This window comes from Amphibalanus amphitrite, unplaced genomic scaffold, assembly GCF_019059575.1.
Source record: "Amphibalanus amphitrite isolate SeventyFive unplaced genomic scaffold, NRLGWU_Aamphi_draft 001864F_arrow, whole genome shotgun sequence".
NCBI classification, from domain to species: Eukaryota; Metazoa; Arthropoda; class Thecostraca; order Balanomorpha; family Balanidae; genus Amphibalanus; species Amphibalanus amphitrite.
Genome location: NW_024883357.1, coordinates 37,680 through 48,760, shown reverse-complemented (window position 1 = coordinate 48,760; position 11,081 = coordinate 37,680). Strand labels below are relative to the sequence as shown.

Sequence of the window (11,081 nt, the reverse complement as noted above, 5' to 3'; positions counted from 1 at the left end):
GGCAGAGAGTGAGTTGACCGATTCTAGATGGATGGAGCGGGACGCCAGACAGCTGAAGAGTATTCCCCAGCGCTTAACCTCACTTCTTTTCTCTTTCACGTAGAAAGGCCCGAAACAGTCGACTGCACAGTGGCTGAAGGGTTCGGCTGGCTCCGTTCTCTCCGGTGGCCGGTCGGCCATCTTCTGTGTCAGCGGACTTCCGCGGAGTCTCTTGCACTTGACGCAGTCGAAGATGTAACTGCTCACTGCGGAACGGCCACCAATCACCCAATACCCAGAGGCGCGGAGCTCGTTCAGCGTCGAGCCGCGACCGCCATGACACGTCCTTTCGTGACACTCTCGCACGATGAGTTCCGTCACGTGGCTCTTCCTCGGAAGTATCACTGGATGGACCTCTTCCTTCGGCAGAGTGCTGTTCTTCATTCGTCCTCCGACGCAGATTAGCCCGTCAGCTCGGAGGAAGGGATCCAGCTTGTACAGCGGGCTACTGCGCTTCACAGTCCGACACCTTCTGTCACTCTTTCTTCTGCGTTTCTTGGTTCCCTCTCCCAGGTCTGCATGTTCTTCGTCGTCTCTGTTCTCTTGCTGCGTCCTCAGCACTGTGAGCTCTTCTTCGAAGGCGCTCTTCTGGACTGACTTCAAAATCACTTGCTCAGCTTGAAGCAGCTCATCCACTGTCATTCTCTCGACTGGGGTGTAGACTCTTGCGCCGGCCACACTTCTGTTCGAGCTTGCTTTACTTGCCAGGATGGCCGTGTAGCGTCGGCAAGAAGCCACAGCTTTCTTCGCCCTGTGCCAGCTCGAGAAGTAGCTCAGGCGCTTCGCGAGTGTGTTGTCTTCATTTCCCTGTAGTCGGTCGCGTCCTCGCACGGGTCCTGCCGGTGATCGCTCATCGCGCTGATCATCTGATTCGGCAACGTCTTGTCGATCTTCTTCTGTGTCGCCGCCCTGGTCTCTCTGTCGCCCGTCGGTTGGAAGCTTCTTCTCGTCTTCTGGTGGCTTCGAGATGGCGGCTTGGAAGGAAGCTCGCTTCACTTCAGGGTCGTCGCTCTGTACGTTGAACTCTTCTTCCATGGCTGGGAGTTCAATGCTCGCTGTTAGTAGGGATGGGCCATGCCACCACAGACTGCTGGTCAGCAGCTCACTGGCGCTTGCTCCCCGGGACTAAGATCCGCTGGGTTACTCTTCGAATCGATGTAGCGCCACTGTGACGGTTCCGAGAGCTGCCTGATGTCTTCGACCCTGTTGGCGACGAAGACGTGGAACCTCTTCGTCTCGTTCCGTATGTAGCCGAGCACGGCACGGCTGTCAGTCCAGTAGTACTCCTGGTAGTCGCCAATCGCCAGCTCGTTCCTGAGGAAAGAGCTCACCTTCGCCGACATCAGGGCGCCCACCAGCTCCAGTCGCGGGATCGTCACGGCTCTGACAGGCGTGACTCTGGCCTTTGACATTATCAACATGCTGGTGATCTTGTCGTTGTTGTAGATGGTCCTGAGGTACGAGCACTGCCCACATCCATCGTAGCTCGCGTCCGAGAAGTGGTGGACCTCATATCTCTCAACTTCACCGAGTTCCGTCGTGACGTAGCAGCGTGGGATCTTCAGTGTGGACAGGCGCTCTATGTCTTCTTTCCAGAGACGCCATTCTCGCTCCATGTCCTCCGGAATCAAGTCGTCCCAGCTGTACTTGTCCACGCACAACCGTTTCAGGATGTTCTTGGCCGCAAGAATGCACGGAGAGATGAGCCCGAGAGGATCGTAGATCGTACTCACGGATGACAATATACCCCTTCTGGTTGCCGGCTTGCAGGGCAGGGTCACGTCGATGCAGAGCGTGTCGTCATCCATGTCCCAGTTCAGTCCCAGGACGCGTTCACGCGGGAGAGGCAGCTCCTCGTCCAGCGCAGCTTGACAGCTCTTGGACAAGCTGTACACAGGTAGTGTCTTCAAGACGTCCCTGTCGTTCGAGGTAAACTTGTGGAGTTTGAAACCCCCCTTCAGGCAGAGACCAGCCGCGTCTTGTATCAGTTGCACCGCCTCTTCCGTAGTCTTCGTTGAAGCCACTCCATCGTCGATGTAGAAGTTCCGCTCCACAAAGGACGCGGCCTCGGGCGAGAACTCCTCTCCGTACGTGGCGGCCGTCTTCTTCAGAGCAAACAAAGCGACCGCTGGAGAACTGGTGGCTCCGAAGAGGTGAGTGCACATGCGGTACTCTCGAGGCTGTTCGTTGAGGTCTCCGTTGTCCCACCAGAGAAACCGGAGAAGGTCACGATGCTCTGGGTTGACGCGCACTTGGTGGAACATGCCCTCGATGTCGCCACTGAATGCCACGGGGGCCTCTCTGAACCGCACCAAGATGCCAGTGAGGTCGTTGTTGACGTCTGGGCCCTGGAGGAGGTGGCTATTCAGGCAGTCGTTCTTGCACATCGCGCTGCAGTCGAACACGACTCTCAACTTGCCCTTCTTCTCGTGGTAGACTCCGTGATGTGGCACATAGTTGATCATGTCCGTTTCCATCTGTCCGTCGTCCGGAACCGGCTCAGCGTATCCCTTCAAGAGAAGATCGCTCATGAAAGCTGTGTACTCGTCGCGCAGCTTCTCGTCTCGAAGGAGCCTCCTCTTGAGCTGAGACAGTCTGGCGACCGCGAGATCCCTATTGTCTGGCATTGTCTTCTCGTCCTTCATCGGAAGAGGCGCTTCGTAGTGGCCTCCTTCCACTTGGTGCATGCCGCTGGTCATCATCTTGATGAACTGCTGATCTTCTTGCGACACTGTCTTCTCTTGTCTCTGGTCGAAGAAGCCGCTGTCGAAGACCTGTTGGACCTGCCGTAGGCTGACATCCTTCACTCGAGTCCGGTATGCGAAGTGGCACATCTTCTTTCCCTGACCTGTGCCGACGTAGAAGCATCCCGTCGGCTGGCTCTCGCTGACACATCTCACGATGCCCCATCCGAGAAGCGTACGCACGGCCCACGGATCGTCCTCTTCGCCGGGAATAACTTCTCTGGGCTTGATGATGCGCGGACAGTTGACTCCCAGAAGGAGTCCTATCTCTGCCTCTGCGTGGTATTCCGGCATCTTCTCTGCCACCTGGCGAAGGTGCGGCCACTTGAGGCACGTTTCCCGTCGGGGTATCAGCTCTCGGTCTGCTGGGATCTCGTGACGTGAGTAGAGCGTAGGGAGGTCCACTGCCGGTCCCCCTTCCGAGCTCTCCACAACCAGTCCGGACGCCGACGAGCACCTGACGATTTTGCGTCCGTTCAATGTGCTTAGCTGAAGCTCCACTTCTGTACTCTCTGGCTGGAGGACGTCGCAGAGGGCCTCCGTCACGAAACTTGCGTCCGATTGCGGGTCCAGCAGAGCGTAGGTGATGATGGGCTGCTCCGGTTGATTTTCGTGATACAGCTTCACGGGAACTATCATAGTGTGGCAATTGGACACTCCGACATCCCCGGTGCTCTGAGCGGTAGATCGCAGCGAAGATGCCTTCACCTGTGTGTCGCCGCCATGCTGCTTGCCGCTACTTGTCTTGTCGTGACTGCATGCGCTCGCTGTCGTCTTCATGAGCTTGTCATCGTGCAGCAGCGTTGGGTGCGACATCTGGCACTTGTCGCACTTATCTCTTCTTCGACAGTCACGCCAAATGTGTCCTGGCTTCAGGCACCCTCTGCATAGCCTCTTCTTCATGACCTCTTCTTTGCGCTCGTCAAGGCGCAAGGCCATGAACTTCTTGCATGTGTGCACGTCGTGGGGTTGGGTACAGATGACGCACGGGCGGCGTACTGCTCGTGCGGTCGTGACTTGCTGGGTGGCCCGTTGCTCCTCGCTTTGGTGCCCACACGCTTCACACTTCTCGTGACTTGATGTGAACGCATGCGCCTTGCCACGGATGTTCCTTGCAGGTGGGCTCTCTTCAGACTGCGCGCCGCTGCTCACCGGACCACAGGCGATACGCCCCTCCGTAGAGACGAGCTGAACGAAGTCAGCGAAGCTTGGGTAGTGCGGCGTCGGTCCGTAGACGCTGGAGTCGACGAGGCGCTTCCACCTGTCCGCGATATAGACAGGGAGCTTCTTCAGTACCATCTGGATCGTGTGAGGATCATCCAGCGCTCTCATACCTGGGATGGCCGAAGACGCCATGTGACAGTGCTCCAAGAAGTCTGCCAATCGCTGGAGTCCTTTGCTGTCCCCGGACTTCACTGCCGACCACTCCCTCAGGCGCTTCAGGTAGCTGCTGGCGATGAGGAAGTCGTTCCCATACCGAGCGACGAGCTTCTCCTTGGCCTTCACGTAGGCGTCACTTGTCCTCAGGTGCAGGAATCCGGCGATGGCGCTGTGAGCATCTCCTTTCGTATATCTGCTGAGGAAGTGCAGGCGCTCCACTGGACTTGACGTTCGGTGCTCGACGTACAGTCACCAGCACTTGCTACTAATCACCTCGTTTTTGTTCAGTAGTTTGAAGACCGATCAATTCTCAGTCGCGCAAGATACGTCAAACGATCCGTTTGGTCCTCCGATTTTCGAATATCTAACTTGTTTTTGCATATTCGAAGCATTTTGGAATGGGGAGCCAAAAAACCTCTTTTCTGCCCTAAAGTGTGCCCCAAGAAGTCGTAGAACCTAGCCCCGCCTCTGATCCACAGACCACTAGTGCCATCTCTTGTCAGCCGAACAAGCCGCAGAAGTAAATAATGTCACGTGACCTTTGCACACGCTACAATTACTACGCAGCTGTAGTGGGGGAAGCGGGGCGGAGGCGTGGAGAGGGACGCGATCGGTCGGCTAGGGTCAGGTCGCCGAGGTCAGAGGTCATCCGCCGGAGGGTGTTTGAGCGGTTGGGCCGTGTGGGCTGGGGCCTGCGGAGTGGGGAGCGCCTGGACCTGTCTGAAAATAAGCCCTACAACGCTGTGACAGTCGAGAATATTGTGAGGAAAGATAGAGAGAGGGAGAGGTGAGAGAGAAAGGGAGAGAGAGAGAAAGGGGGAGAGAGAGAAGGGGAGAGAGAGAGAGAGAGAGAGAGAGAGAGAGAGAGAGAGTAATGAGAAAGAGGGCAATGGGTAAATAAGTGAGAGGGAGCGAGAGAGGAAATATTTAGTTGTGTCAGCTTGTTTCACATGTAAAATGTAAATTTGCTTTCCATCATTACAGCTTCGGATTGGAAATGAAATCTTAGCATCCTAATGATAAACCCACGTTGACGGGATGCAGTAGCGGCGGAACACCTTCAATTAAGGGGAGGGGGGGGGGACTGCCGACTTTCGGTCCTATTATTTCCATGTAACGCTCATAGGGCTAATGTTGAAATGCCAAAATCAAAGGGGGGCACGGTGCCCCGGTGCCCTCCCCGTTCCACCGCCTATGACGGGATGGGGACGTTCTTATGGTCGTCGTTGGGAGCTCGGCACTAATGGGGTCTGAGTGGGGATGATGTTGAAGGTTTCGCAAATGTTTCATAAAAGAGATGCTATTTTTTGCACAATCTATTAAACATTTTTTACGTTTGCTATGAAAATGTTAGGTCCAGTTCCTTCAAGATCAGGTCCACGACTCCACAGCTTACAACAGGAGCTAGCTAACATAACAATTAACCCGCGCCGTGTTGGTGGCATACGCTTTCCGTCGAGTAGAAAAACACGGAACAAATAGTGCATGGACGCGTTTCGATTATCAAATCTTCATCAGCATGACATAATCACAGAGAAAACAAGATATAGCACACAAACATTCGAGCATTCGAGCTTTGATTTTCGATTTAATAATCGAAACGCGTCCATGCACTATTTGTTCCGTGTTTTTCTACTTGTCTCTATCAATATACATTTCCGTCGAGTGCTGGGGGGGGGGAGGCGTTTCACGCCCCTCCGTCTAATTCGGCTTCTGGGCCACGTAGCGACACACGGTAAGCGGCAATCGAAAGAGCGTCAAAAATAAGGAGGAAAACACTCGGTCATTTTAAGGTCAGGGCAAAGGTCAGGTCACCAGGGTTCATCATAGGTAAAATTTTGTTGATTTCAACGATTTTGAACACCCGACGGCTAACTCGGGAACCATTAGAGCTACAGCGCCGCGGAAAAGCATAGCTCTTTTAACGCTCTTTCGCCAACATGTCCTCAAATTTGACCTCAGATCAACGGTTTAGCCCCCAGAGGGCACCGCTCTAATTGACCTCAAATTTGACCTCAGATTAACGGTGTTTTCACCGCTCTAGCACGTATCTGTCAAAAGTCAAAAAAACTGCTGAAGACCTTTTATGTCCTAAAATGACCTCAGGGGCACACACAGGGGTCACAGGTGCAATTTCCCGATTCAGTGTGTCATGTTCACCTATGGACCGATGTTTGAGAGCGTGTAGAACGAAATTCGTCCAAAAGAGGCGCATTTCAATTTTCTCCCATTGACTTATACCTAATGGAGCAGTCGCAAAATTTACCTGATCTTAGGTCACAGACATAAAAATCCGAGGCATCCATTTTATACATACCCTAAGCAATTATGAAAGTTTTAAAGTGATCGCTCAGTCGGTGTCTACAGCGAGCTTTCAATTTTTTTCCGAGGTAAGGTCACTTGACGTTACCTGGTGACCTGACCTTGAATGACGCTACGCGTCGCGTCGCCGTTTTTGAGATATTCGCGAAAAACCTGAGGGGGGAAGGGCGTAAAAAACGCCCCCCCCCCCCCCCAGCACGGCGCAGGTGGTCGACATAGCGACTCGGACTGAACAAATGCCTTTAACAGTCTTGAATATGTTTCAACGCTAACTTGAGAGACATTGTAACAAATAGTAAGAAAATTAACCTCACTCTCATTCTATCTAAAAGTAAATTCCGGATTCGAAATAAAACAAACTTTTTGAGAAGCTTTCGGCATTGCGCCATCATCAGCTCTGGAGTTTTATTCGCAAACATTTGAGAAAATATGCATTCGGGCTGATAGTTTTGTCTGCAGTTATTTCATCCAGTACTTCCTTCATATTATATAACAGTTGGCGGCGCAAGAACATTTCGTTACACACATGCATGTAGATCGACATCGTATCAAATAAACATCGTATAAGTTAACATCAAATAAACCTCGTATCGTATCGTGCATCATTCTTTTGAACAGATTCTTTTGAACACATAGCAGGCCCAGATATTGTGAAGTAAAACACCTTAAATACATTCATCACACAAACATACAGCGAAAAAAAACCACAAACACATACAACATACAAATAGGACATACACCTTGCAAACAGTTGATCGATGTCGATCAGTCTGTCAGGCTCAGGTACCACGCCGTATCAAAGACCACGATGAGGTTTGTGTGTTAAGGGTAGGTTTCAGATCACGAATGTATATTGATTCCCAAATCTTTCTGTCTGGACCGTCTTTGGAGACATGCAAAATTTGGATCGAGATGTTGTCGCTGCCCAGCTGAATATCTGGATGTTTGGTTTGATGGAAGCCAAAGGGAGTGTCTTCTTTTCTGTTTCTAGCATCTCTGATGTGCTCGTTGTACCTGAGCCTGACAGACCGGCGAGTTTCTCCGATATAAAATGATGCGTTTTCGTCGCACAGCTTACAGTCCATTCGATAGATGACATTTTTTTGGTGACATTTGCCTTTAAGGCCTGCCTCACACCCATTGCACCGCCTACCTGCCCCCGGACACGGTGGAGGAAGGTAGGCTGACCTAACCAGTTTTTTCTTCAAGCTGGGACCTCCCTTCCACGCTACCCTTATGTTCAGATGACTACTCCTGATGATGCCTTCTGTCTTACGGCAGAGTTCATCATCCACGAAAGGGAGGGTCATGAAGGTTTGAGAGGGTTGTTGCTGAGTGGCATGAGTCAGAGAGGCTGATGCTCTTCGGACTGCTTCGTTTTTCAACCGATTGACTAAGTGAGGAGGGTAGCCATTTTTTACGAATAGGTCCTGGATTGTTTTCAAACTGCGCGCCCGAGGGAGTCCCGGGGAGGAGACCCTGATGGCCCGTAAGAATTGTGACCGTACTGTGTTTTTCTTTGTGGAAAGGGGTAGCGCTGAGCGGAAGTGAACGATCACTGGTGATGACATGGGTTTTACGAAAAGTTCACTTGTGTAAGACCCAGACTCCAAAATTGATATTTTGGTGTCAAGGAAAGCCAATGAACCGGTATCGGCGGTATGCTCAATCGTGAACTTGATTGTTGGGTGAATGGTGTTCAGAAAGTTGAAGTACTCTTCGAGGGCTTCTTTCCCATGTGTCCAGACCCCAAAGACGTCGTCTATGTACCGCAGGTACAGGACGGGCTGGAGGCGCTGGGCGGCAAGGAACATTGATTCTAAGGCATGCATGAACAAAATTGCTAGTGGTGGTGCCACCCTGCTGCCCATGGCGATGCCGTCCGTCTGTTTGAAATATTTTGATCCAAACCGAATGAAGTTGTTTGTCATGCAGTGTTCTAAAAGTTTTTTAACGTCAGCTACTTCCAAACCGAAAGTTTCCACCCGTTCCTTATGGTGCTCGAGGAGGGCCATGGTGGCGTCGATGGCTTCCCTAATTGGTATGTTGCCGTAGAGGTTGACGACGTCGATGCTGAAAAGTATCGTACCTGGTTCAAACCCCCCAGGAAATTGTTCTGATACACGATCCAGAAACTGAGACGTGTTTTTTAAGTGGGCTGGCACATAGGGAATGAGCTGTGAAACTACCTTCTCCAAAAACCAAGTCAGTTTATCTAGAGGGTCATCACAGGCGGATACTATCGGTCTGAGGGGAATGCCGTGTTTGTGGTCCTTGGGAAGCCCATACAGCTCGGCGGTTGACGACGTCGATGCTGAAAAGTATCGTACCTGGTTCAAACCCCCCAGGAAATTGTTCTGATACACGATCCAGAAACTGAGACGTGTTTTTTAAGTGGGCTGGCACATAGGGAATGAGCTGTGAAACTACCTTCTCCAAAAACCAAGTCAGTTTATCTAGAGGGTCATCACAGGCGGATACTATCGGTCTGAGGGGAATGCCGTGTTTGTGGTCCTTGGGAAGCCCATACAGCTCGGCGGTTCTCGAGCAGTGCGGTGTAATAGCCTTTACTACACCTTCATCAACTTTGTCATCCATAGTCTGGTGAATTACACGTTTGGTGTTGGCCTCTAACCTTGGGATCGGGTTACGGTTCACCTCCTCATAGTTGGAAGTGATAGAATTCATCTTTTCCACATAGTCCGATGCATTCATTGCCACTAGTCCCTTACATTTGTCTGAAGGTTTCACAACGATGTCTTTGTTTTGGGCTAGTTGGCGCAACGCCCGACTCTGAGACTGGCTGTGATTAGTGCATCTCGAAGGGTGGGTTTTGTACGCAGCTAAAATCTTTCTCTTTACCTGCTGTAGAGATTGTTCCACGGCGCTTGGAGCCGCAGGCGCCTGGCTACAGTTTCCATCTGGGAATCGAGGCTGGAGTCTCTTCGCTGTTGCGGGAGCTCCTACCGTGTCTGCGGCTGCGTGTTCATCAGCCACTGCGGCAGCAGTCGAAGCGCCAGCAGCGACAGCGGCAGGGGCAGCCGCTGCTTCTGAAGCATTGTCGGTAGCACCGGCTACGGCTGGAGCGGCGACGGTTAAGGAACCATAAGGAACACCATAAGGAACGGGTGGAAACTTTCGGTTTGGAAGTAGCTGACGTTAAAAAACTTTTAGAACACTGCATGACAAACAACTTCATTCGGTTTGGATCAAAATATTTCAAACAGACGGACGGCATCGCCATGGGCAGCAGGGTGGCACCACCACTAGCAATTTTGTTCATGCATGCCTTAGAATCAATGTTCCTTGCCGCCCAGCGCCTCCAGCCCGTCCTGTACCTGCGGTACATAGACGACGTCTTTGGGGTCTGGACACATGGGAAAGAAGCCCTCGAAGAGTACTTCAACTTTCTGAACACCATTCACCCAACAATCAAGTTCACGATTGAGCATACCGCCGATACCGGTTCATTGGCTTTCCTTGACACCAAAATATCAATTTTGGAGTCTGGGTCTTACACAAGTGAACTTTTCGTAAAACCCATGTCATCACCAGTGATCGTTCACTTCCGCTCAGCGCTACCCCTTTCCACAAAGAAAAACACAGTACGGTCACAATTCTTACGGGCCATCAGGGTCTCCTCCCCGGGACTCCCTCGGGCGCGCAGTTTGAAAACAATCCAGGACCTATTCGTAAAAAATGGCTACCCTCCTCACTTAGTCAATCGGTTGAAAAACGAAGCAGTCCGAAGAGCATCAGCCTCTCTGACTCATGCCACTCAGCAACAACCCTCTCAAACCTTCATGACCCTCCCTTTCGTGGATGATGAACTCTGCCGTAAGACAGAAGGCATCATCAGGAGTAGTCATCTGAACATAAGGGTAGCGTGGAAGGGAGGTCCCAGCTTGAAGAAAAAACTGGTTAGGTCAGCCTACCTTCCTCCACCGTGTCCGGGGGCAGGTAGGCGGTGCAATGGGTGTGAGGCAGGCCTTAAAGGCAAATGTCACCAAAAAAATGTCATCTATCGAATGGACTGTAAGCTGTGCGACGAAAACGCATCATTTTATATCGGAGAAACTCGCCGGTCTGTCAGGCTCAGGTACAACGAGCACATCAGAGATGCTAGAAACAGAAAAGAAGACACTCCCTTTGGCTTCCATCAAACCAAACATCCAGATATTCAGCTGGGCAGCGACAACATCTCGATCCAAATTTTGCATGTCTCCAAAGACGGTCCAGACAGAAAGATTTGGGAATCAATATACATTCGTGATCTGAAACCTACCCTTAACACACAAACCTCATCGTGGTCTTTGATACGGCGTGGTACCTGAGCCTGACAGACTGATCGACATCGATCAACTGTTTGCAAGGTGTATGTCCTATTTGTATGTTGTATGTGTTTGTGGTTTTTTTTCGCTGTATGTTTGTGTGATGAATGTATTTAAGGTGTTTTACTTCACAATATCTGGGCCTGCTATGTGTTCAAAAGAATCTGTTCAAAAGAATGATGCACGATACGATACGAGGTTTATTTGATGTTAACTTATACGATGTTTATTTGATACGATGTCGATCTACATGCATGTGTGTAAC

The 11,081-nt window shown here is 51.3% G+C and overlaps 1 protein-coding gene across 1 annotated transcript; it reads right to left on the bottom strand.

The window, feature by feature from the left end:
• Positions 1 to 1,133: 1,133 nt before the first annotated feature.
• LOC122375534 lies at positions 1,134 to 9,544 on the bottom strand. The gene is made up of 2 exons (XM_043354988.1): positions 9,453 to 9,544; positions 1,134 to 4,356 (listed from the first exon to the last, which is right to left on the bottom strand). The coding sequence occupies exons 1-2, from the start codon at positions 9,542 to 9,544 to the stop codon at positions 1,134 to 1,136; spliced, it is 3,315 nt and encodes a 1,104-aa protein (XP_043210923.1).
• Positions 9,545 to 11,081: the final 1,537 nt, after the last annotated feature.